This window comes from Rattus norvegicus, chromosome 2 (assembly GCF_021556685.1).
Source record: "Rattus norvegicus strain SHRSP/BbbUtx chromosome 2, alternate assembly SHRSP_T2T, whole genome shotgun sequence".
Classification (NCBI taxonomy): domain Eukaryota; kingdom Metazoa; phylum Chordata; class Mammalia; order Rodentia; family Muridae; genus Rattus; species Rattus norvegicus.
Genome location: NC_141535.1, coordinates 198,335,049 through 198,362,880, shown reverse-complemented (window position 1 = coordinate 198,362,880; position 27,832 = coordinate 198,335,049). Strand labels below are relative to the sequence as shown.

General features: G+C 43.3%; 2 protein-coding genes across 3 annotated transcripts; one reads left to right on the top strand and one right to left on the bottom strand.

Annotated features, from left to right (window-relative positions):
- Positions 1-6,167: 6,167 nt before the first annotated feature.
- Taf13 (TATA-box binding protein associated factor 13) lies at positions 6,168-16,861 on the bottom strand. Of its 2 annotated transcripts, NM_001303616.1 has the most exon segments (4): positions 6,168-7,282; positions 10,206-10,303; positions 15,571-15,649; positions 16,792-16,861. In NM_001303616.1, coding segments are annotated over 4 exon segments (375 nt in total). In that variant the 5' UTR covers positions 16,819-16,861; the 3' UTR covers positions 6,168-7,111.
- A 1,864-nt stretch (positions 16,862-18,725) lies between these two features.
- On the top strand, positions 18,726-27,609 carry Tmem167b (transmembrane protein 167B). Its single transcript, NM_001135260.1, is given in 4 exon segments — positions 18,726-18,761; positions 23,872-24,026; positions 26,031-26,162; positions 27,294-27,609. Coding segments are annotated over 3 exon segments (225 nt in total). The 5' UTR covers positions 18,726-18,761; positions 23,872-24,016; the 3' UTR covers positions 27,377-27,609.
- Positions 27,610-27,832: the final 223 nt, after the last annotated feature.

The window sequence follows — 27,832 nt, the reverse complement described above, 5'->3', positions numbered from 1 at the left end:
ATCTTCTTGCCTTTCACTCTCCTAGCTGCACAGCAGTGAACTGTTCAGAAAAGACAAAGCTTTCTTACATGAACCGTCCTTAGATCCTGAGGTGTTGCCTCAGTCATTCACTAAACATCTACTGAATGCCTACCGTGATTCAGGAACTAGGTCAGGCATCATTTGAAAGCGCAGGTTCTAACACGACAAAATGACTCATGGCGCCTTATGACTTAAATACCTACAGGCTAGGGTGGATACCGTTGAATGAGATTCTCAAATCTCATTTCTAAAAAGGTGAATAGAAGTTTTTGGTTTCCCCCAGATGTCACAAAAGGAATCCAAGCAAAAAGCTAAACAAGGACATTTTAATCCAAGGTGTCAGAGAGAGAGTACAATGGAAATAAGGGGACATGTTTTAAAAGAGCCACTCTTATGAAAACTTAAGCACACTAAGGAGTTTTGTGCTTCAGGATCAGCAGCATCCTTGGGAGAACAAATACTATTAGTATGGCTTCTCCTTCAACAGATTCAAGGATTAAATCCAGGGTCAGGTGTATTAGCATTCTGTCTAAGCTCCACCCCCGCAGTTACCAGGCAACAGCCAGGTATGCTCCGCCCTACAGTTACCTGGCAACAGCCAGGTATCCCTGACACTATGAAAAGGGCTGCTTGTCTCTTTCTTGCTCTCTTACTCCTGCTTCCTCTTGCTTTCTCTTGCCCCTTTGTCCCTTCTCTCCCCATTCCTCTCCCGCCTTCTCTCCACATGCTCATGGCCAGCCTCTACTCTATTCCTCTACACCTCTACTTCTCTCTACTCTCTCTACTCTCTCTCTCTCTCTCTCTCTCTCTCTCTCTCTCTCTCTCTCTCTCTCTTTCTGCCCTACTACCTTCTTAACTCCCCTCCCCATTCCCCAAATAAACTCTATTTTATACTATACCGTCGTGTGGCTGGTCTCTCAGGGGGAAAAAGATGTCTCAGCCTGGGCCCACTGAGGCACCCCCTTTCCTCAGACCTTCATAGAACATATCCCTGTCTCTTTATCTTTGTATAAGCACATAAAGGTGTGGTAGCCCACATCTGTATTCCCAATTAGTAGGAGGTACAAAGATTAGAAATCCAAGGCCAGCCTCTTATACATAGGAAGTTCCCGGACAGCCTGGGCTCCATGAGACCCTGTCATAACTCTTTCACTCTCATTCCAAACTCCCCCAAACAACCAACCAAAACCAAATGTCCACGGATCTAACCAGGGCTCCTTGACAAAAGCTTAAATTATACATGCATGATTAAATCTAGTTTAAAAAATACATCATTGTTTCAAATGAAGACATTTATATTTATATTAAGTAAATATATGAGCATTAATAAAAATAATTTTATAAAAAAATCATCAATATTCTAGGGTCAGTAAGATGGCTCTGAAGTTTAAGGTACTTGCCACCAAACTTGATGGCCTAAGTTTGAATCCAGGGACCCACTTGGTAGAAAGAAAGACCTAACTCCACAAGTTGTCTTCTGTGGGAAGACACATAAGCGATACGGCATGTGCATGCACCTAGGCAAACACACACACACAATAAACAAGTGCAATAAAAAAAATAAGCAATGGGGGTTGGGGATTTAACTCAGTGGCAGAGCACTTGCCTAGCAAGCGCAAGGCCCTGGGTTCGGTCCCCAGCTCCGAAAAAAAGAAAAAAAGAAAAAAAGAAAAAAAAAGCAATGAGCTTGAAGACATTTAGAACTTTCTATAAAAATCTGAGTAGATACCATATGCTCCTATGTTGTATTTGCTGCTTTTTTTTTTTTTAAATCAGTGTGACCAAATACCTAACAAAAGCAACTGAGGAAGAGTAATACGTTCCTTGTTTGGTGGGAAAGAATGACCTCTAAACTCAATATTTAAATAAATTAGATGTTCAAAGTCTCATTAAAGTGAGAAGCAGACCTGCATGGACGACTCTTGCTAATGAAGGTAAAACATCAAGCGAAGTGTCCAATGTCAGCCACAAGACAAATCACCTGAGGGCATTTCCCAGGCACTCCACCCCTCTGCTCTGTTCAGACCTGGTGAGCTACTTCCCATGTTTGCATTAGCGTTTTTTTAGGTTATGATGCTCTGGATACATATTCCCATAATTTCCCTCATTGATTTACCCTCAGAATACTGTTTCTGTTTCAGTGTGTGCCTGCCTAGAAGCAAGAAGACAAGTTTTACTTACCTTTGAAAGCAGGCATTCACTCCCTTACATCAGTCTTCTTTTTTTTTTTTTTTAAGATTTATTTATTTATTATATATAAGTACACACTGTCGCTGTCTTCAGACACACCAGAAGAGGCCATCAGATCACATTACAGATGGTTGTGAGCCCCCATGTGGTTGCTGGGATTTGAACTCAGGACCTCTGGAAGAGCAGTCAGTGCTCTTAACCACTGAGCCATCTCTCCAGCCCCTACATCAGTCTTCTGAGCATGGTTTCTACAGCTGCTCCCTTTGTGAGGTGGGTGTGTTCTGCGTTTGCTGATGAGGTTGACTTAATATTTCTCTCAGAAGACAAGTTGGCAAAGAATTGGTTATTTGTTGACGCTGCGGCTCATTATGCTTTCCTGTGACACAGTATGTGCCTTCGCTACGGTTTCATTGCTGTGAACGGACACCATGGTCACGGTAACTCTTAAAGGACATTTCATTGGGGTTGGCTCACAGGTTCAGAGGTTCAGTCCATGATCATCAAGGAGGGAAGCATGGCAGCGTCCAGGCAGACATGGTGCAGGAGGAGCTGAGGGTTCTACATCTTATCGAAAGGCAGCCAGGAGAGACAGTCTCACAGGCAGTTCCTAATAGTGCCTCTCCCTGGACCAAGCATACTGAAACTATAGTAAAGTGTTTATGCAAAACAGAGGAACTGAGGAGGGAACTCTGTGCCCTCTAATCATCATTGTTCAAAATTTTTTTCTGTGAAAATGGAAACCTGTTAGATCAGCTCTGTCCAACGCTACACTAGCTACTACCATGGAGTTGAGAACCTGGAATACGTCCAGCGCAATTGAGAAACAAGTTTTCAGTTTATTTATTTTAAATGAAGTTGCCACATGGAGCTGACAGTTACTTTAAATAAATGTTGGAAGGTAGCTATAGTGCCTTAGTATTAGAACTCAAAATTAATAAACTCTGCTTGTAATCCCTAGATGAGGGAGACGACAAGAGCTAGAGGAGGATCCTTGAGTTCATTCATGGACTGGATGATGGACTATATAGTGAGACTCGGGGGCAGGGCAGTCATGAATCAAATCCCTGTTCCCCTGCTATCCAATCTCCCCTTCTTTTTGCTTTCTAGGCTTACTCTATGCCTTTTCCCTTGGGGGCATGTGTGTGTGTGTGTGTGTGTCTGTGTATGTGTCTCTGTGTGTGTCTATGTGTTTGTGTGTGTGTGTGTTTGTGTGTGTGTGTGTGTGTGTGGTGTGTGTGTGTGTGTGTGTGTGTGTGTGTGTGTGTGTGTGTGTGTTAAGGATCTCACATTATCCCAGGCTGGCCACTAACAGTACTTCTGGTCTTCCTGCTTCCATATCTTGAGAACCAGATTATAGGTTTGCACTATACTAGGTTTATGAGGTGCTGAGGACCAAATCCAGGGCTTTGTGCATGATTGGTAAGCACTCTACCAACTTAGTGACATCTTCACCACAGAGGTGCGGCAGGGAAGACAATAGTAACTTTCATTTGGAATTTTCCGTTCGGTTACTGCTATTGCTGTGAGGAGACACCATGACCAAAGCAACTTTTAAGAGAAGAACATGTAATGACAAGCCTGCTTACAGTTTCAGAGGGTAAGTATGTGACCACCATGGTGAGGAGTATGGCAGCAGGCAGGTAGACATGGTGCTAGAACAGTAGCTGAGAACTTATATAAGATCTGAACAGCGGAGATAGAGACAGAGGGAGAGATGGAGAGGGGAAGGAGAGAGGGAGGAGTGGGCCTGGGGCTTTTGAACTATCAAGGCCAACCCCATTGACACACCCCCTCCAACCAAGCCACACCTCCTAATCCTTCTCTAAAGAATTCCACTGAGGACTAAACACTAGCTATTGGAGCCATTCTCATTCAAACCACAACTAAGAAGTACAACGTTCTCAAGTGGTGAAGGATGGAGCCCTAGGGACTGGAGAGGGCTAAGCGGTTAAGAGCATTGACTGCTCTTCTAAAGGTCCTGAGTTCAAATCCCAGCAACCACATGGTGGCTCACAACCATCTGTAATGGGATCCGATGCCCTCTTCTGGTGTGTCTGAAGACAGCTACAGAGTACTTATATATAATAAATAAATAAATCTTTAAAAAAAAAAGATACAAGATGGAGATAGTCTTGATTCTTCTTAAGTACCTGGCTAAGTCCAGTCAAGCCTGACGTTAGCTCCATTTCTTCTTTCCAATGTTTCAACTAAGCAAGCCAGTAAGATCCTTTTCTTCTTATACTAGCTTTACATTCTATCACTTGGCACCTTAAAATGTGTTGAGATTAAAGACAAAACAAAAAGCACACAGTAGTGACAGTGGTACATGAGCGTATTCCCAGCACGTGGCAGGCGGGAGCTCCAGGATGAAGTTTAGCTACAGGATGAGGTGGTTCAAGGCCAGCCCACACTGTAAGAGACCATCTCAAAACAACTCCTTCCCCCAACAAACAACAACAAAAATCCAACCAGGGCCAGATTAGTTCAGCAGCTTAGAATGCATACTGCTTAAAGATGACCAAGACTTGGTTCCCACCACCTTCATCAGGTAGCTCACACCTGTGAAACATCTGAAATCCTCTAACCAGCTCCTTGCGCACATGTACTCTTGTGCACATACTTACAGATACACAAATATACATGTATGTGTGTGTGTGTGTGTGTGTGTTATAAAACACTAAAATTATCATTAATTTATGGGCCCTAAATTATGGGCCCAGGTCATTAGCAGAATATTAAGACACTTAAAATGACTGAGATACTGAATCAACTCAGTGTGCGTACACTCTTCTGCATAAAGTGGGTAAAAATTGAGTAGCACTCAGTACAAATTCTTTAGTACACTTTTCAGAACAGGCCCTGATTAGCAAAAACAGTGACAGATAGTTACTGGCACACGCCTTTATTCACAGTACTGGAGAGGCAAAAGCAGGTAGATCTCTATGAGTTTAAGATCAGCCTGGTCGGGTTGGGGATTTAGCTCAGTGGTAGAGCGCTTGCCTAGCAAGCGCAAGGCCCTGGGTTCGGTCCCCAGCTCTGAAAAAAGGAAAAGGGGAAAAAAAAAAGATCAGCCTGGTTTACATAGTGATTCTAGGACAAATAGGGCTTTGTAGAGACCCAGTCTTACCCCATCCCACCCCCCTAATAGTGACAGATATAATGCCACTGCCATGTTGTTTTAAATATTTTATTCAGTGTGCCATCTTGTCAGCACTCAACTGCCATCTTTTATTTTAACATAGACTGAGGTAGCTTTTCAATTGCTTTTTGAACATTTTAGTTTACGTACACGAGGATTCTACTTGTGGGCGTGCTTGTGCACCACTTGCTTGCCTGGTACTCGAGAAGGCTAGGACACTGGATCCCCTGGAACTGGAGTTAGATGGTTGTGAGACACCATGTCAAGTGCTGAGAATTGAACCTGAGTTCCTCTAGAAAAAGCAGCCAATGTTCTTTTTTTTTTTTTTTTTTCTTTTTTCTTTTTTTTCGGAGCTGGGGACCGAACCCAGGGCCTTGCGCTTGTTAGGCAAGCTCTCTACCGCTGAGCTAAATCCCCAAACCCGCAGCCAATGTTCTTAACCTCTGAGCTATCTGAGCTCTCTCTCTCCAGTCCCTTCAACTGTTTTTTTTTTTTTAATAAAATGATCAGTTCAGTTATGCATTAAATCTCATCATCAGCTGGGCTATAATATAAAAATAACATAGAAAAACGGGAGAAGAGAGCTAGGACTATCCTACAGTAAAGGATGCAGAATCCTGAGGAAGAGGTAAATCAGAAAATCAGCAGTGTGCGATGGTGCAGGCCTTTAATCCCAGCACTTAGGAGACAGAGGCAGATGGATCTCTGTGAGTTTGAGGCCAGCCTGGTCTATAAAACAAGTTCCAGGACAGCCAGGGCTACACAGAGAAACCCTATCTTGTAAGAACCATACACAAACAAACATAAACTCAAGTACTGGTGTGTTTAATTCCTCATTCTTTATTCCTTGGATCAGTAGATTAAACAGGTAGTATTTCCCCAAGCATTGAGTTAGAGACGTTAAGGAATACCAGCAGGTTTCAGAGACACAGTCAGTAACCTCTTTGAATGCAATTTTAATCCTCATTATAAGCTAAGCAGAATAATTTAATGCAGTAAGTGAACTACACACAAAGTCTGCATATCTTGAACTATAAAAATGGCTTGCACACCCACATACAGGTTTAATCAACCATACATTCTCACAATGAAAGTATTTATGTGTATATCAGTGGAACACAACCCAGAATACCTGTCCTGGCCTCTGCTTCACAAGCTGTGCCATTCCTACGGCTGAAGGCATTTGTTTTTGGAAGCATTACAGTCATCAAGGAAGACGACGAGATTACTAATGCTTAGCAAATACTAGTTTCTCTTTAAAAAAGTGTTCTTTAGAAAAGAATATTAAAACAAATGATCGATTAAGACATTCTGACAAGAATTTAGTTTTCTAAAAAAAAAAAAAAACCACACAAACCAGTTCATTATCTTTAATAGCTTCTCCCACTACTGTCGTCTAAAAACTTGAGATTCATAAAGCACAAGCCCTACCATTCATAAAATCAAGAGGACATTTAGATTGCATTTTATGCAGCGATGTACACAGCTTGGAATGCACATGTCTACCTGAAGAATAAGTACTACTTCCCCCTTTCGGGTGGAACTGCATGGTTTGCAATACTTTAAGTTAGGAGTTATTCAAGGCCAGTAAGCAACTCAAATATGGTCAGATAAAGACAGGCAACAAAAGGCTCACGTTACAAATCTAAAATCAAAGGCCTCTGTCATTGCATGCCTAGCTATCACGATATTACTGCAGACAACAAATACAATGTATGGTTTCCACAGAAAATATCAAAATCCCGGGCATCACAAACGGTGTCAAGATCCATAGTTGGCTTCGTCGAAAGCTTTTCTAGCCCGTTTCAACTCTTCATTCATAGTTAGTAAGTCTTTAACTCTAGCGAACTTCCTCGGATCCTTTCGAATTAGGAAGACAATATCTTCAACTTGCACTCGACCTTGTCTTCCAATTGACATTGCCTTATGAGTCTATGACAAGGAAACACATCAATTTTTAAGGGCCAAATATTTTTGTGTTTTAATTTTCTATTAATCACGCTAGTGTTACATTTGTGAACCAGCTGTCTGATCATCTCCTTACTTAGGAATTTATTTATTTCATGCATGTGAGTACACTGTAACTGTCTTCAGACACCAGAAGAGGGCATCAGATCTCGTTACAGATGGTTGTGAGCCACCATGTGGTTGCTGGGAATTGAACTCAGGACCTCTGGAAGAGCAGACAGTGCTCTTAACCGCTGAGCCATCTCTCTAGCCCTCCTTACCGCCTTTCTATTGCATAATCGACAGTATTTTCTTTCTGCATTACAGGACTTCTTTTTTCATTACGGACAATAAAACTACCAAAATGAGCTAGACAGAGTGATACACACTTTTAATTCCAGCACTTGGGAGGCAGAGACAGACAGATCTCTGTGAGTTCAAGACAAGCCTTGGTCTATAAAGCAAGTTCCAAGCTAACCAGGGACATATAGCGAGACCCTGCCTTAAAAATAGATGGATGGACAGATAGGCAGATGGATGGTCAGACAGACTGGCAGACTAAAACAACAACAAAACCTAGCAAATTGGGGTTGGGGATTTAGCTCAGTGGTAGAGCGCTTGCCTAGGAAGCGCAAGGCCCTGGGTTCGGTTCCCAGCTCCGAAAAAAAAGAAAAAGGAAAAAAAAAAACCTAGCAACTTTTGAAGATACTTCTGTTTTATTTTATGATATAGGTGAAGTTTTTGTCTTGTTAAATGTGTTCTGGGTTGGCTAATGAGTAGGTAATAGAGATTAGGAAAATAACAATTAGGCTTTAGTAGGCTGGAAGGAAAGAAGGGAGGTTTTGGGAGGCTAAATAATAAAACTGATCCTAAGACTAATGCTTAAATCTTTTATATAAAAAAATCTATACTTGGAGACACAATTATAACATTATTTTTGTTGCTGTTTTGTTTTTGAGACATGTTTTTGAGTCTCACTATATAACTAGAACTTACTATGTAGATTGGCCTAGCCTTGAACTCAAGCCAACTTATCTCTGATTCCTGACTGGCTTTTTTTTTTTTTTTGGTTCTTTTTTTCGGAGCTGGGGACCGAACCCAGGGCCTTGCGCTTCCTAGGCAAGCGCTCTACCACTGAGCTAAATCCCCAACCCCTCCTGACTGTTTTTTATAGAGACAGGATCCAGAAACTAGGCTGGTCTCAAATGAGGCAATCTTCCTGCCTCTGCTACAACTTCTAGAACTAAAAGCATGCACCACTATGCTCAGCTTTGTTTCTGTTTGTTGAGAAAGGGTCTTACTACCTAGCCTACCTAGCCTGGTCTTAAAACTGGGGTCCACCTACCACAGCCTCCTGAATGCCGAGCACACCGAAATGACATCTTCTCCTGCCTGGCTGCTTTGTTTGTTTTTATCTGTTTGTTTGTTTGAGAGATGTCTTTATTTCATTTTATTTGTTTGTTTGAAATCCTAGTCTTGTTATGTAGCTCTGGATGGCCTAGAACCTGCTACATCCTGTAGTAGATCCTCCTGACTCTCTCTGGAATTCTGGGATTACAGGTAGGAGCCACTATGGCAGGCTCTGTCATTTAATATGCTGCTGGGGACTGAGCCCAGGGCCTCGCACACGCATATTAGCATAATCTGGCACTACTATGGCTAATGTTTTCCCTGAGCTGAGGTAAACTGGATTAAATACTCGCCACATGTGCAGGCCCTTGTACACACACCGAACAGCCTCAGCCCTGGCTGAGTAATCCTTTCACTTATTCTGTAGTAAGGAGATGGTCCAATGTAAAGGGTGAACACTCATAAGAACTAAAACCAACCAAACTCAGTGACCTCACCCCTGCTAATCCATCCAAACAAAGGAAAAGAAGAAAACCATAAAAATGGTCATTCAAGATGTTAGACCAGGGGCTGGAGAGATGGTGCAGATGTTAAGAGCACTGGCTGCTCAGGGTTGGGGATTTAGCTCAGTGGTAGAGCGCTTGCCTAGGAAGCGCAAGGCCCTGGGTTCGGTCCCCAGCTCCGAAAAAAAGAACCAAAAAAAAAAAAGCACTGGCTGCTCTTCCAGAGGACCCAGGTTCAGTTCCCAGCATCCACAAGGTAGCTCACAACTGTCTTTAACTCCAGTTCCAAAGTATCTGACATCCTCACACAACATACATGTAGATAAAACCAATGCACATGAAATAGAATTTTTTAAAAATCCCAAAGGTATTCCATGAGCTGTACATACCTTTTTTTTTTTTTTTTTTTTTTTTTTTTTTTTTTTTTTTTTTTGGTTCTTTTTTTCGGAGCTGGGGACCGAACCCAGGGCCTTGCGCTTCCTAAGCAAGCACTCTACCACTGAGCTAAATCCCCAACCCCCTGTACATACCTTTAAATAAATACTGGAAGGGAAAGAACTTAGGCTGGGTGAGATTATGGGCAATACTTTTAATTTTATTCAAAGATACTATGTTTTTACAAATAAAACTCAGGGGCTGTAGAAACATCTTAGTGCTTAAGAACAATGGTATCTTCCAGAAAACTGGAGTTCAGTGCCCAGCACCCACATGGCAGCTCACAACTGTCTGTATCTCCAATTTCAGGGAATCCAACACCCTCTTCTGGCCTCCAAGAGCACCAGACACACATAACATACAGGGACATACTTGTAGGCAAAACACCTGTACACACCAAGTGAAATATAAAACAAACAAAGCTCAGAAGTTCTGAGATACATTTACGTACTATCCATAGTAAGGGCAAATAGAAGCCAGGAACTTGCACAAAGCAGGCACTCAAACAGATAGTTTATTTCAAAAATTCTAGCATTATCTAAAGCTTAACATTTTAAACCTTCAATTAACAGTTACAAAAATCAACACAACAAAAAAGTGATAGTTACAAAGTATCTTACCATTTCAGTGATGAACTCTATGACAAGGTCTTCGAGAATATCCACTGACTCCGTATAAGGATTCTGGTCATCCCCAAACCCATACATCATACAGCGCACTGTGAGAGAGCAAGAGTGTTGCGTGACCCAGAGATGGACCAGTGTCACCAGTACACTTTGCATACCAAGTAGGATTAAACCAAATTATAAACAATGGTTTAAACACAGTTATGGCTGGGCGTGGTACAGCTTGGTTTTTAATCCCAGCAGTCAGGAATCAGAGACAGGTGGACCTAGTTTGGTCCAGGCTGGTCTATGCAGTAAGACAAACGAAATATTACAGTTGTGTCTGCAAGTATGGATTTTGGTATAAAAGATCAAAGTTGTCTTAGGACTGCTCTTACTATTTAGCCTCCATAAATTTCTCTTCCTTCCAAACTACTAAAGACTAACCTTATTATATGCACACACACACACACACACACACACACACACACACACACACACACACCTTTCAAGACTGAGTTTCTCTGTGTAACAGCCTTGGCTGTCTGTCCTGGAACTCACTTTGAAGATCAGGCCGGCCTTGAACTCACAGAAAAGCACCTGCCTCTGCCTTCTGAGTGCTGGGATTAAAGGCATGGACCACCACTGCCCAGCTAAATTTTTTTTTAAAAGAGAAAGTTGAAGGGATAGCAAGATGGCTCAGTGGCTAAAGATGCTTGCTGTGCAATCCTGATGACCTAATTCAAGCCCTGGAGCCCATATAAAGGTGGAAGGAAAGAATCAACTTCACGAAGTTGTCCTCTGCTCTCCCATGTCATGGCATGTGCACACCCACACACAGACCAATAGCTTTTTAAAAGACAGGGTCTCACTATGTAGCCCTGGCTGTGCTGGAACTCATAAGTAGACCATGCTAGCCTAGAACTCACAGAGATCTACCTGCCTCTGCTTCCCTAGTGCTGGGTTTAAGACAAGCAGCACCATGACCAACTCTAATTGTTTTTAAAGGAACTCAGGATATACTTGTAGAAAAAGAAATAAGTACATTAGCAATTCCTTTTACATTGTTTTTATTTTTATGACTATTATCATTATCTAATTAACTACTTGGGAGGGGAGGGACTTGAGACAGTGTCTGTCGGTGTAACCCACACTGACCTCAAATTCAGAATCCTCCTGCCTCAGCCTCCTGAGTATTAGGATTATATAGGTATATATCACTATATTCAGCCTTAGAATAATTCCTCTTTAGAGCAAGAACTGGCAGAGCAGAATGAATGTGGTGACTTGGAAGCCAGCTTACAGTAGTTATCCCGTGAGTTCACAATGCCAAGAGACTCTGGGTCCCAACACAGAAGGAAGAAAGCTGCTATAGGAGCCAATATTATATATATATATTTTTTTTTTTGAATTCTATTTTTTTTTCTTTTTTTCGGAGCTGGGGACCGAACCCAGGGCCTTGCGCTTGCTAGGCAAGCGCTCTACCACTGAGCTAAATCCCCAACCCCTGAATTCTATTTTTAAAACTTGTCTTTTTAAGAGACAATTTTAGACTTACAGATGAGTAATAAAAAAAGAGAGAGAGAGAGAGAGAGAGCTCCCATATGCCCAGTATCTAGCTTTCCCTTACATTTATATAACAAATATTCATCAGAACTAAGAAAGTAACACTAGTCCCTTATTCAGACTGTACTGATTTTTCTACTTAGGTCCATTTTCGGTTCAGGTTCCTTGTTTGTACCCCAACCCCGACCAGAGCTTCCCATGTGCTAGGCAAATGCTCTTATCACTGAGCTACAGTCCCCAGGCCTCTTTCTCAGACTCCCGTTAGACGTCACTCTCCTACCTGTTACACCTCTGAAGTTTGCTCCATCTAACCTGTGGCAACTTCTTTAGCTCGTCCCTGTCTTTCGAGACCTCAACAAGAATCCTAGTCAGATATGGCAGACTGTTCTATCTGCTGCTTTCTTGTGATTATCCTGGGGTTAGAATGCTTTTACATGCTATTGAAGAATACCAAGGTCAACACGCTCTCACACCAAGGGTACATGCCAATGTATCATTGACGATGCTAACTCTGATCTTCGCTAAAGTGATGTATGCTATAATTTCCAACTATGAGCCGTTTTTCCCTTAAGTATTTGAAGAAGATACCCATCACAAATATTTTTTTTTTTTTGGTTCTTTTTTTTTTTTTTCGGAGCTGGGGACCGAACCCAGGGCCTTGCACTTCCTAGGTAAGCGCTCTACCACTGAGCTAAATCCCCAGCCCCCATCACAAATATTTTGATGGGCATAATTTACCTATCTCATTGGGAGTAGAAAATTTGTTATATCAGATGCACATATTTGGCCAAAGGGTTGATAAAGGCATAGACAAATGACAGTAGGTGCTTTGAAACTCTGTTAGGGTAAGAAAAAGACGTCTGTAGAGTTGGAGATGTGGCTCAGTCAGGAGGGTCCTACCTAGCATTCGCAGAGCCCTGGGTTTGATTTCTAGCACTGAATAAAACTGGTCATGGTGGCACACCCCTGTAATCTCAGCACTTTGGAAGTAAAGGCAGGAGGATCAGAAGTTCGAGTCCTTTGCAGTTACAAGGCAGCCTAGGCTATAAGAAACCCTGTCTCAAAAGCAAACAAATAAGCAAGGGCAACCAAAACAGATGTGCGAATGTGGAGCGGGGGAAGCCCAGGAGGCGGCAACTCTCCTCAAAGAAGAACGGGCAACTAAGGAGCTGAGAAAGGGTGCAGTAGTCTTCCCAAAGTTAAGCACACCAACTGTTTGTCCAAACCAATGGTAAGCCCTTGGAAAGAAACAAAGCAAGTTGTACTGACATATTTAGGATTAGGAAGGAGGGAAGGAGGGAGGGAGGGAGAGAGAGAGAGAGAGAGAATATGTATGTATATACGTACATATGTATGTATGTATGTGTATGTATGTGTGTGTATGTATGTATGTATGTATGTATGTATGTATGTATGTATACAACAAAAATAAAGAGCCCATGAATTTGAAAGAGCTAGGAAGAGTATATGGGAGGGTTTAGAGGGATGAAAGGGAAGGGGAAAAATGATATAATAATTAAAAAACAACAAAAAAGCTCAGGGAGGTAGCTCAGCACATCAAGTCACCTGGTGCCAAACCTGAAGACCCAGTTCCATCTCTAGGACCCATGTGGTAGAAGGAGGGAATCGTGGAGGCAAGAGAAACACCAGTTTAAGGTCAACCTGGACCACATAGCAAGACCCTGTCTGAAAAAAACAGCAAAAAGGAGGAGACACAAAGACTCTATTAAGTCAGTGAGAGAAGCCTAGGAGGATCCCAAACTTCTGTCATCACAAAAGTGGAGCGGTTGAAACTGAACTAAAGGTTTGGACAGGCAGCAGCGTGGGCACCATTTCTAGAGCGCTTTGATGTCACGGTCCTTTTCATATGTCCACATGACTGGAAGTAAAACCACATACAAATCACGTAACTAGCATCAGTGAGACGGAATGGAAATGGTCAGACTTTAAGGAAACCTGAAGGTATTGGCAATGGTTTCTCCATTGTGGTTGTGAGTCAGTGTCTCCTACAGCCCAAGCTGACTTCAAACTCAATGAGGACGACCCTGAACTCCAAACCTCCTGTCCCTATCTATCCCAAGAGCTGGGATCAAAAACAATGTAGACAGTTAAAGGCTGCCTTGCAGTTTTCTAGAATTTTTCGATCCCACTGCATCCAGGCATTTATAAATCTATGCTGCTACACTTCTCAATGCTCAGACAAGGTCCCTGGGCACGGGGATGGAGAGGGCATTCTCAGGAATTAGTATTGGCATGACAAGAGGAAACAGCTCACCCTGCTGCTCTAAGGATTTAACTTGTCTGCCTAAGGAGTATGATGGAAGGTTAACGACACTGTTAGTACCCCAGACTTCACTTTCTTGCCCTGATCAGTGCCTTAGTCCAAAGCCTCAACTTACATCGTTTGAAAGGTGGACACAAGAGGAATATAACATCATAGTCATCCCCAGCTACGTAATAAATACAAGACCAATCTAGGGTACATGAGACCCTGCTAAACACAGAAAGGGAAAAACAACAACAAAAACAAAGCAAACAAAAAAACAGAAAGGGGGAGGGGCAGCGGTGCAATGAATGTAGCTCAGTTAGTAGCTGAGTGCTAGCCTAACACACACAACTAGGGTCAATCCTTAGCTAAACAAACTGGGAATCATGACATATGGGCCTATGTGTAGCACGAGGGATACAGACAGGAGAAGTTCAAGGTCATACTCATCTACATACCAAGGTTGAAACCATACTGGGATATAAAAACCCTGCCTCAGCTGGGTGGCTGTGGTTCACAGTGTCAATCCCAGCACTTAGGAGGCAGAGGCAGAGGTGGAGGCATATGTATCTCTCTGTGAGTTCAAAACTAGCCTGATCTGCAGAATGAGCTCTAAGACAGCCAGAGCTACACAGAAAAACCCTGTCTCAAAAACCTCAAAGAGGGCTGGAGAGATGGCTGAGTGGTTAAGAGCACTGACTGCTCTTCCAGGAATCCTGAGTTCAATTTCCAGCAACCACATGGCAGCTCACAACCATCTGTAATGAGATCTGGTGCCCTCTTCTGGTGTGTCTGAAGACAGTTACAGTGTAATTATAATCAATCAATCAATCTTAAAAAAAAACTAAAAGAGGGGTTGGGGATTTAGCTCAGTGGTAGAGCGCTTGCCTACCAAGCGCAAGGCCCTGGGTTCGGTCCCCAGCTCCGAAAAAAAAAAAAAAGAAAAGGAGAAAAAAAAAAACTAAAAGAAATAAAATAAAAAAAACCCACCTCAAAGTGTATGTGTGGGTGGGGGGGAATCACATTCATTATTTTACGTCACAAAGAGAGAATTAGTATACATGATAAAGAGACTTATACCAACCACAGGAGGCACACCGGCAATCCCAATACTTGAGAGGCTAAGGCAGGAGGACTACCGCCACCCAAAGCTAGCTTGGGCTAAACAGTGAGCACCAATATAGCCAAGCCTATGCAGAGCCTATCTTTAAAAAAAAAGAAAGCAAAAACAAGGGGAGCTAGAAAGATGGCTCAGCAGTTAAGAGCACTAACTGCTCTTCCAGAGGTCCTGAGTTCAATTCCCAGCAACCACATGGTGGCTCACAGCCATCTGTAATGGAATTGATGCCCTCTTCTGGTACTCATATACATAAAATAATTTTTTTTAAAAAAAAAGCAAAAACAAACAGGAATAAAAACAACCTTACAGGCAAGTCTGAGAACACTGTCCCTCTAAGCAAACATATGCAGAGCAATGTACCTACTCTCCAAGGACATGTTTAAAAGCTCTCACCACCTGTAATAAAAGCATTGGAAAGTACAACTTACGTTCTTTAGAGAAAAGTCTCTTTCTCTTCCCCTGGCCACCTTCTGCTCCTCCTCCAATTTCTTCATTTTCCTCCTCAAACTAGAAATTTAAAAATACAGAAATGTCAAATGATGGCAGTGCACGTGATATTCTCCAGAGTCTCCTCCTGCTCTCTCTTTTGAGTGCTATGAATTGAACCTAGGAGCTCACGATTCTAAACAGTTAATTGACCACTGAGCTACACTCCAGTGCCCTTTTCATCTTTTTTTGAAAGACATTTATTATTTATATGTATTGTGTGTGCCTACATTGACTATGCCTGCAAATGCCCGTAGAGGCCAAAAAAGGGGTCTAACTGCTGTAGGTAGCCAGATGCACTAAAGCAAAATCTCTAGACTTTTTTTTTTTTTTTTTTTTTGAGACAAGGTATGTGCCCGTCTGCCTGGAACTCAGAGATCCTTTTCTGAGTGCTGGGATTCAAAGTGTGCACCACCATGCCCAGTGACCCTTTTGCATTTTCAAAAGTGGTAAGCTAAGGCAAACAGCACAAAGTCATAGAAACTTAGCATCAGAGGGCTCTTATGTCCTAGTCCACTTCTCAAGTCGTGCAAGAAGTCTTTTATTACGGCTCCTAACTAACAACCCTACCCGGGGTGTGTGTGTGTGTGAAGTTCAAATGGACGTCAGGTTCTGGGTTTGGTTTTAGCCCATTTAGTGGTCATACTGCTAAGCAATGCTACTACTGTAAAAGACCTGATAGTTTAAAATCTACTCTCTGCTGCCATCAGAAGCAACATTTACTAAGCACCTGTCAATACAGGGCTAAAAACTTTCCTTAACTGGGCTTGACCCTATCTCACGACAAGAAAACCGATGCCTTAAGTTAAATAACTCCAAAGGAGAATCTGGATCTCAAACTTCCTGACTTTAGTTCATCTTTTCTCCACTATTTTCACTAGTTTTGTTAGCAGATGGGCTGCTGGTTCCGCAGTATTTGCTTTGATCTCCTATGACTCTCTAGACTCTCAGTGTCAGGAAGATCCAGATCAAAAGGAGATCCTGTCTACTTTTCCTTCCCTTCCTGCCCCACGCACTGACTAAGGTACACCGAAGGAAGAGGAAAACACCGCGGAGACCCCGAACTCTCGGCGGGATTCCCTAAGGCTCAGGAGGGTCAGACTCTGCCTCCGCTAGTGAGCCAGAGGGAGTGAGGAAACAGGCTGTGACGGGCGCTCACTCACGGTGGGATCTTCCTCCTCATCTGCCATGCTAGCAGCCCGCCAGCCTTCTGAGCCCGCCCAAGGGCGGCTCGCAAGATTTATAAGATATGTGCGTCACTTCCGGCCTGGCCGGAGTTGCGCAGATGGGTGTGCACTCTCATTCTCCTAACCCCGGCCTTGAGATTGGCTGAAAATCAGTGACGCGTACTTAGGCGTGGAATCCTGAAGAAGGGATTAAAAATTACAAAGATGCCAGGCGTGGTGTACTATACCGAAAAAATTCCGTGCACTTGGCCGAGGCAAGAGAGCTTAGAGTTCGAGACCACTCAAGCTTCATGAGCCCATATCTCAGAAATCATAAATGATAAATTTGTGCATACTAATGGAGACTCCCAAATGCCTGTAATTCCAGCTCCAGGGGAATATGATGAATTTTTGCCTCTGGGACTGATGCATTCAAGTACACAAGCCCACATAGATATACTTTTTAAAAATATATATATAATCTTTATGTATATGAGTGTTTTGCAGACACGCATGTGTACCATGTGTTCGCAGCGCCAAAGAGGCCAGAAGAGAGCAACTAATTCCCTGAAACTAGAGTTAGATGATTGTGAACCGCTATGTAGGGGCTGGGAATCAAACTCAAGTCTTTGGAAAAGCAGCCAATGCTCTTAGCTGCAGAACAATCTTTCCTGCCTCCGTAATTTTGTGTGTTTGTGTGTGTGTGTGTGTGTGTGTGTGTGTGTGTACATTGGGTTTTATGAGGGGGGTGGGTTTGGGTTTGGTTTTTTAATTACAAAAGATGTGCGGGAGAGATGGTACAGTCAGTGAAAGCTCTCACGGAATAAGACTAATATTCAGGTTTAATCCCTGGGCCTATATAAAAAGTGAAAGGTAAGAAGACAGATTCCACAAGGCTGTCCTCTGGCTTCCATACACAGTAATAAGTAAAACATTTTAAAATTATCAAAGAGCTAAGTGTGATGGCACACGTCTTTAATCCCTGCCTGGGGAGGCAGAGGCTGGAAAATCTCTGAGTTCAAGGTCAGCAACAAACAAAACAGCAGAGACATTAAATGCATTAGAAAGCTGGCAGCACAGAAAAGGTAGAAATAGGGCATAAAGGAAAAAATAAAAAGCAAAGGACTATGGACAATGCTAGCAGGGCTATAAACTATGAAGTGTGGATAAATTCAACCCTCTTAACTCAAACTCCAAAACAGAAACCGGGAATAACAAAGCAATGTAATGAGTAGATCAGACACAGAGCAGAGGGAACAGCCCGGGGTTCTTCTACAATTTCAGAGTGGACTCCAGAGTCCAGTTTAGGGTTGGAGGAAAGATATCAAATGACAGAAAAGTATCTCATAGCCAGCCATTCCTGAGGGTGGACAGGGCTCAGAGGGCAAGGACCTAGAGAGATTAGTCTCAGGTATTACCATTGTTTAAGCCAAAACAAGGGACCTTTACAAAATGGAGTGGCCTTTGCTGACAATCATTTGCTATTCTGTCGTTTGTCAGTTTTCTCTGATTGAAATATTCCACACAAGAGGGAGAGAAAGGCCCGTGTCTTACATATCTGGGAGAACAGAAACACAGATGAGTTTTGAGGTCCTGGCCCCAGCAACTGAAAACAGAGTGGTTAACAACTCAGGGAGTCACAGCTAGTCTAGCTCCCTGCCAGCCGCACACAGAGCGGCCGGCACGCAGGTTTCATGAATTACCATCTGGGTTGCAGTGGGCTTTTCTGTGATGCAGCTGCTTCTGAGTCATCTCCATCCCTCATCTGAAACCCCTTATCCATACTCCTGCTAGTAATTCCAATACAAGTCAATCAGGTTACCAGGTTAGACATTGGTCCAATCGTTTCTTGGGTTTGTTCTTGGCTCCCTTTCTGATCTAATAGATATATGTGCCTCTCATGGTTCGTGCTTCTGTGTGAGTGCATACATGCCTCTCTCTCTCTCTCTCTCTCTCTCTCTCTCTCTCTCTCTCTCTCTCTCTGTGTGTGTGTGTGTGTGTGTGTGTGTGTGTGTGTGTGTGCACGCGCGCCAATTTTGACATTCCAGTTTTTTGTGACCACGCTCGGCTATTCATGTAACAAATTTTCAAGTTCTTAACATTTACTTGTTTGTTCGTTTGCTGTTTGTTGTGTGCATCTGTATATATGTGCCATGGTGCTTATGTAAATGCCAATGGACAATTTGCAGGAATTGGTTCCCTCCTACCACCATGTGGATTCCAGGGATTGAACTCAGGCTGTCAACTTTGGCAGCAAGCACCTTTACCCACTGAGCCATCTCCCAGACCCTGCAACAAATAATTGTCAAGCAGTCACAAAATACATCCAGCATCAATAAAATGATACAGAATGCAAGTGGACACTACAGCGTAACTTGGATACACTTGATAGCTTATACTTTCCAAGTGTCTGTTGCAGTAGAGGACCCCACATCGGAGGAAGCCTTGTTGGAGCAGGCAGGAAGTCAGCTAAGGCCTGAGGCATGCGCGGAGTGAGCTAGCGAAGAAAGAAGTGCAGGGTGCTCCAGACTGGTCTTGAACTCTCCCTCTCCAGCCTTTGATCAGAGCTCCTTTCCCACTGGAATGTTTTTCCCATTGAGATGCTGCCTGCTTTTCAGGCCCAGTGAATGGTCTGTTCTTCCATAAAGCCTCCTTTGAAGGCGTGTCTCCTTCATCCTCCCACAGCATTTTGTTTTCATTTTTAACAACTCTCGGTTTCTGCCTCATTTTCTGCTTGCTGCTATATGTGACTTACCTGTTTCCCTTAAACCTTAAACTTACTCAGAGCAGTCGGTTTCTCATCCGTCTCTTGATTCCCTAAGGTTAGCTCATTCCTTAGACATCTGGAAACAAATGTGTGTAGCATCTATGAATGCCTGTTTGACGTGGCTTTTCAAGTAGTTTTCATTCAAATGAAGCTATTGTTGCAAGCCGTGCCTTTAGGACTGAACTTACTCTTCAGTTAAACCAGAATGCTCTGGTCATGGTCCCCAAGACTGATTGGCATTCACCACAATGACCGCAATGATTCTAACAAACAGGCTACTGTTCTGGACTGACAGGCATTTGGCAAGAACTGGCAGCTCTCCAGTGTCAGCTGAAATGAACTGACGAAGTATGAATTGGGATGCCCCAGTTCAGCCAGGCTCTATTTATTCCTTGATTTTGTGCTCTAAGAACCAGTGACCCGGGGTTAGCCTGACAAGAAACATGTCTGTCGGGGATGGATGGCACTGAGGCTATCCGGGTGATCCAGGCAAGACAAAAGCATAATGCTTGGGAGAAAATCATCAAAGATGGAGATGGTGAAGAGCATGGAAATTTGAGGCAATGCAGTAACAACCAGAAGGGAGCTTTGAAGTTCCACAGACCTACCTGGACCCCAGCTACCTACAGGCTCTCATCCACATACTTACTTCCAGACTCTCACTTAATGTTCTTACTTAAAAAAAAGTCTGCAGATATTTTAAAGAGTCACAAATAATGTCACATATATAACGACTATATACTCTTATTGTTTATTCACCTGTCTTACCCGGTATGTTTTGTTCTCTTGAGAGCAGAGACTGATTTTTGTTTCTGCAAAACCTACCAAGTGCTCAGCAATGTTCACTTTGTTGCTTTGAGACAAAGTTTCCTCCACTCACTCTGTGGACCATGCTGACCTTAGATTTGCAGAGATCCACCTGCCTCTGCCTTCCAAGTGCTGGAGTCAAGGCATGCACCACCATTCCTGCTTGGTAAACACTTTTTAAGCAAATGAACATCAACAGTGGTAGCTAGTCTTGATGGAGTAATGCCAGGTGTCTGTCAACTATTGTTGTAAGTAGTAGTTCAGTTAATCAAATAACCCCAGAAAGGATCCACCATTTTAATGCAATATTTATAGAGGAGAAAACAATATATATGAACACATTCATATAGGAAAAATCAATATCTATGTATAAACTGACAATATGACTGCTTCCAGGTATGGAGAGGTTATATTGTAGATATGAGAGAGAGAACAGCCAGAGGCATCTGGAAAAGTCCAGAGCAGAGAGAGAAAGTAGTAGACTGAACATGGTGAGCAGATTGAACAGGGCCATGGCTAGGGGTGTGGGAGAAAGTGGAGAAAGCATCTTGAGATAGTAGGAACCTAAGGGGAGAAGAGTGAAAAATGCTGCTTCTCAAGGATGAGTAGCTGTCAAGAGGGAAGCCCAGGAGCTAGAGGAAGTGTAGAGTAGGAGAGGAGGTGGGAAGAGCTAGGATACCAGAATGGACTTTGAAATATATATACTTTAACACTGAAGGAGCCTGGAGGTCTTCATGTGCTGTGACTGCTGAATGACTCCCATTGATAGACAGTAGCTGGCTTTGCAATGAGGAATGCTGGCTTTTACCAAGCTGCTAGAAATCCTTCTAGAGTCTAGATTGAGCTCATTCTACATATTTGGGTTGCCTTTTGGAGTTTGGGGAATTTGGGCCTGACATACACATATACCTATTTTGTTGAGTCAGGATCTATACAGTCCTGGTTGGCCTAGAATTTGCTGTGTAGACCAAACTGGTACTGAATTCACCAAGATTGCATTATCTGTCTCCCAAGTGCTGGGATTACAGACATGAGCCACCATGTCCAGTTGGTAAGGGTAGAAACTAGTTAGGTATTTTTAGGGTAAGGACCTGTGTATGCCATTATTTTATGGCTGTGAAGAGACATGGCCATAGCAAGTCTTATAAAGGAAAAGCATGCAATCGAGGTTTCCTTACAGTTTCTGAGTCTTGGTTTATCCTCATCATGTTGGGAAGCATGGTGGCAGGAAGCATGATGGCAGACAGGCATAGTGCTAGTAAAGTAACTAAAAGTTATGCCCTGGGGTTGGGGATTTAGCTCAGTGGTAGAGCGCTTGCCTAGGAAGCACAAGGCCCTGGGTTCGGTCCCCAGCGCCGGAAAAAAAAAAAAGTTATGCCCTGATCCATAGGCTGAGAGGTTGGGGGCAGTTTTTAAACCTCAAAGCCCACCCCCAGTGACATCCAACAAGACCACACCTCCTAATCCTTCTCAAATAGTGCCACTCCTTGATGACTAATCATTCAAATATATGAGCCTATGAGGAGTATCTTATTCAAACCACAACAGTCACTTAGAGCAAGTAATTTATTCCCAAGGACCTGTTGGCAGTTCCATCCCTGTCTGAGACCACGTCAGAAGGGAGATGGAGTTTCCATATTATGGCTCTTCTCTTAAATAAATCTCCTGTTTTGTAAACTATACCTGAAGGAAACCAGGAGGAAATACCTTAATACTTCCTGGGTGGGCCAACTGGAGTGACCCCTCCCCAACACCTCAGTTACTAACACCTTAATTTACCAAGAGAAGCAAATGCTATCAACCACTAAGCCATCTCTACAATCCTGTCTTGGTTTGTGGAATGTCTTGTGTGTACAATCCAAATGATTGTATTAATTAGTTTTTTCTATATATTCTTTGGTTTTTGATGCTATAGTTTCATAATTTGAGCTTGTTTTCTCAAGAACTCTTTCCCGCACCAAACATTGTTATAACTATTGTTGCTGCTAGTGGTTTCCTCCTCCTGACTCCGTCCATTCCAAACCTGACAGTTTTGTTCTAGGTAACCAGGCAGTTCTCGGCCAGCAGATGGCACTGTAGCAGGAATGGACAGAATTCTTAGGGTTTTGACAACCACTCTCAGGACTGAGTGCAGCCCTGTTACCCAGCCTCTAGGGAAGCAGACCCAACTGTCTCTAAAGGTCCTGGCTTACAAAGCAGAACCTAAAGCTTTGTCTCCTGCACCCCACCCCATCATCAGACTATCACCATACAGTAAAAACACTTCAGAAAAGCCATGGTAGGGCAGATTCCTGAAAAGATGAGGCTGGCATGACTTAAACTCAGGAAATAAAGGAAACTATCCTGTTAGTTTAAGGAAAAGAAAAGGGAAGTCGTCTGAATGCTTCTGACAACCGAAAGCCTTACTATCTGAAATATGTGGCTTTTATAATAAACTTTCTTATTTCGTCTACAAAAGCCAAATGTAGCTTGGCTAGATTTCTGCCAGGAGAAGCCACCTAATGAGGGCTGTCCCAGGAGCCTGGGTAACTACTGTGGTATCCCCCCTCCACCCTGGGTTTCAGATATTACAGGGCATAGTACTACTGCAGAACACAGAAGCAAAACAACAAAACGAAACAAACCGTGTCTCCAAGAAAACAGTTCAAAACACTGACAGTGGTGACGTTTTCAGCTTGGTGTGGTAAGATAAAGTACTGCCCTGCTGTAGTATTCACATGTGCGCCCCTTATGTGCAATTCCTTCACATTGCAGCCTGCTTTCCAAGGGTTTTCTCTTGGAACTGTACCTGATTTCATTACCAGTTGTCTCCTAAATAAGTTGGAGGAAACGGAATGGTTCTGTTTCTTAATCATGAATCATTTGAACCTTAAAGTTCTGTTCTCAAGAAGATAAAGAGAAGAACGACATGTTCTGGCATACTGCGTCACAGAGAAAAAGAAAGCAGTTACTCTCCCACCATTGTAAGCGGGTGGCTCACACACACAAAACACACACACACACACACACACACACACACACACACGAAAGCAATAGCCGCAGAGCAAACCCTACATACTGACTTTTTTTTTTTTTTTTTTTTTGGTTCTTTTTTTCGGAGCTGGGGACCGAACCCAGGGCCTTCCGCTTCCTAGGTAAGCGCTCTACCACTGAGCTAAATCCCCAGCCCCCTGACTTTTTTTTTTTTTTTTTTTTTTGGTTCTTTTTTTCGGAGCTGGGGACCGAACCCAGGGCCTTGCGCTTCCTAGGCAAGCGCTCTACCACTGAGCTAAATCCCCAACCCCCTGACTTTTTTTTAAACACACTCTCTCAGTCCAGTCCCTCTAGTTACACAGTTACACACGGCAAGTAGGCAGACATCCGGTTGCCATGACCACAAAGGAAGCCTCGCCCACCACGCGCTCGTCACGTACGTAGGGACGCAGACGTTACGCAGGCAGGGTGGGGGCCTTGGCTCAACGATCAGCTACTTTGGTCTGAGTGCGGCGTTTCTCTCTCTCTCCCTCTCGGCCCTCGCGCTTGCGTACTACGGCTCGTTCTTGTCACCACGGCCCGGATCGGGAAGTGTCAAGTGGGAACCAGGTTCCCCCGCCTTTGCAGCCTCTACAGCTGAACCCGGACCCCTCACCCGGGCCGGGCACTACCGCCATGACGAACGGTGAGTGCTGGGGGCCCAAGCGGAGGTTGACGGTAGACGACCAGGACCAATCGTGGCGGGCGGGGCTAGACTGACGTGGCCGTTTCCCCCCGCCCCCTCCCAGCCCGGCCCCCCTGGACCTTGGGGAGCCCCTAACTCCTGTCTGGGACGCTCCTTGCAGTTTCTCTTTTCTCAAGCCCATAAGGGTACCCTAGTATCCACGCCTGACTCTTTGGTTATCACCCTTTACTCTCTTCTTTCCTAGAAGTTGGTTCTGGGGAGGTCGGTCCCTGTAGAATTATGCTGTTAGTCCCCAGGGAGGAGAAGCTATTATCTGGTTCCCTAAGATCTCATACTTTCTGACAATAAGCTGGTTGAGAGGACCTGGAAATGGTATCAAATTCCACAGTTTGCGGAGGAGGTGAATGTAGACATCCTCAAAGTTTTGTTTGTTTTGTTTCTTAATTTAAATAACAAAAAAACCTTCACTTACTTGACTATAAAGTCCTAGCTGGGTGGCTCCACCTCGAGCTTCTGGCTAATATTGCAAAAGGTGGATTTAGAAGCCGCCTTTTATTAATGATGGAGCACTTATAATTTTTCCAGGTTGCCTCAAATAATTTTATAGTCATGATTTTCAGGTTCTAGAAGATAAATTAAGACCTTTATAGCCAATCTTACAGGAAAGGAAGTAAGAAAGCCTTTTTAGACACTATGATTGGAGAGGCTCAGGAAATTTTTTCTCATAGACTTTCATCGACTTAACACTGAAGACTGAAATGTCATTTCCTTGTGAATTTTGGCATTGTCTACAAGAACTTATCGGAGCAAAATAATAACACATAAAACTGTCTGTGAGTTGACTGATATACTGGAACTAGCTATGAAATAGTTTCACTGGAACAAGACAGAATGGCCCAGAACTGGCAGGAACTGGCAAAGACCCTGGTTGTATATAATATCCATTTGAAGCTTTCTGGGTAGTCAGTCTTACCATACTACACAAAGTTAAAGAAGGAACATCACCCAAAGAAAGACATGGTGTAAATTAAACTAGGAAATAAAATATTCTGGCACCATGATTACTGAATAAATTCTGCCTTTATGTAATTCATTTTGCTTACCTGTATAACACATGTCAGAAGCAGAACTAAGAGCTTTCTGTGTCATCTAAGCATCAACTACAGTTTTGTTCTGTTTCTGAGAGTGTACTTTGCAGGATGTTATGTGGCAAGCCTCTAAGCCCAGCTTAGAGTAGGAGGAGGCAGACAGACCAGCCCTGTCTAGGCAGCAGGACCCTGTCTGGAAACAAAAACAGGACATGGTCTCCCTTTGTAATTGGCTGTCCTTTGCTAAGCCAGTGTCAAAGGAGTGCATCGTTATGCCTTATGCTCGTCAGTTTTTCCTGTCTTTCGCTTTATGCAAATCTTTTGTTCAGGCAGGACTATGATTTGTAAACTGTACTGTACTTGAAATATCAACTGGGTAGAGCAAAAGTGTGGCTATATGAGGTCTAACTCTTGGGTTTTCCACTAAGCTTTATGGTCCGCCTTAACATACGCTTTACCGGCAGATGCAACTCTGGAAACCTTGGCTAAAGACTGAGCTTTCCTGCATCAGATGAGTGATTTACATCAAGAACATATGTAAATCTTATGCACAGATAGTACTAGCATCAGTCACTCCAAGAGCTCCACACAAATACACTCGTGTTTTCCAGTCTGAAGTGGGGGCAGGGGAGTGAAGTGGTTAAGGGGCTGTTTATAAGCAAGTTGGGGAAACAGTGCCAAAATGGTTGAATCCTTCCTGTTCATTGTTGGCACTGCCGTTTGAGGTGATGTCAGCACCAAACTGGGCAGGGTCACCTTTCCCAGGCTAAACCAGCGTCAACGCTCTCTCTCTCTCTTCTTTTTTTTTTTTTTTTTCGGAGCTGGGGACCGAACCCAGGGCCTTGCGCTTCCTAGGCAAGCGCTCTACCACTGAGCTAAATCCCCAACCCCTCTCTCTCTCTTCTTTATGCGACAGTGTACTCCTTGGATGGGATTCTGGTGTTTGGTCTGCTCTTTGTTTGCACCTGTGCCTACTTCAAGAAAGTACCTCGTCTCAAAACCTGGCTGCTTTCAGAGAAGAAGGGAGTTTGGGGTGTATTTTACAAAGGTAAGGTCTCTCTGGATACAGAGAGAGAACGTAGCTATTTCTGAGCAGTGTGGTTCTATAAAATACAAGGCGTAGTGCCGGGGTTCTATTTGGACTCATCTTTACTATGTGAGTGTATGTGATGTGTTGTGGGTGTGTGGTTGTAGGTGTGTACACCTGGCTAGCTGGCCCATGTGAGTCTAGAACTCGTCATGCCCACTTATCCTAGAAGTACTGGGAGTACAGATTTGTATCACTCTAGCCATAGTTTTCATGGCTTCTCGGATTTTGACTTAGGTCCTCACAATTGTGTGGTAAGTGCTTTGCCTAGAGTCTGCTAATAAGATAGTCAAAGTTGAGGTAAGAGGTAAAATTTAAATTAGCTATTCCTTAAGGCATACTTGTTTATTTTACTTTCTAGGTAATTTTGATGTTCTAGGATTAAAGACTACATACAATGCCAGGTGTGACACATGTTTGTAGTTCCAGCTACTTGGGAAGCCAAGAAGTGAGCTTGTTCTTGGCCAATGTTGTAATATTTGGTCCCATGAGATGAGGGAGAGATATTTTACAGGTTAATATCATTTTAGGCTGGCCTGAAATTCCTCTTAGCAGGAAGAATAATTTCTCACTTTTGTTTTTAACAGAACACACTGGAAACAACTTTTAGCTTAATTAATTCATATATATTTTAGCTTTTTTTATTTTGGGCACCTTCATCAGGAATCCTATAGAAATATTTCTTTTAATTGTGTAAAATAAGGACAGGCATGGTGACTCATCTCTCTAATCCTATTGAACAGTGAGCCTTTGTCTCAAAAAGGTTTAGGGAGGACAGGCATTGCAGCACACACCTTTAATCCCAGCACTGGGGAGGCAGAGGCAGATAGGCAGACCTCTGAGTTCAGGGACATTCTTGTTCTAGCTACAAATTAGAGGCCAGCCAGGGCTACACAGTGTGATTCTATCTCAGAAAGTAAAAGGGGGCCAGGGCTAAGCCATTTCATGTAGAGCCTAGAACATAAGGGTATCATTTAAGAACATTTCCAGACTCTCGGAACCGTTGGTTCTCGTTAGAGATTCAAAACATGGTTTGAAAGCAAGGCTTTTGTGAAGAACCTGGCGTGACCTCACTTTCCATTTGTCCCCTAGCTGCTGTGATTGGAACCCGGCTGCATGCTGCTGTTGCAATTGCCTGCATCGTAATGGCCTTTTACGTCCTGTTTATCAAATGAATTCCAAACCATCCAGCTCATCAGCTGCCAACCCAGGGGATAAAGATGAAGAACTTGTCGGAAACCTGGACCCAGCATAGGAGAGTTGAGCTAAAATTGTCAGTGTCCCCAAGATGACACTGAAGCGTCTGCCTGCCACATGTGGGGAAAACTCATGGTCACAAACATTTTTGTTTCAGGGGATTCCAGAAAGCCAACCTTTTTTGATCTCTGCATTAATCAGCTCCCAGCAGCAAGTCTGTATATCCAGATAAATTACATCGCCCCCATCGATATGATTATGTATCTCCTGCTTAGAACCCAGGCTGGGCGGTAGCTCAATGGTAGAGCATTTGGTTAGTATTGACACGATCTTGGGTTCACTCCAGCATTGATAAAACTAGCTAGAGCTGGCCATCGGCTTTGCTCTCTAGCCCATCATCAGAATCTCTGAAAACTGCGGCTCACGGGGGAATG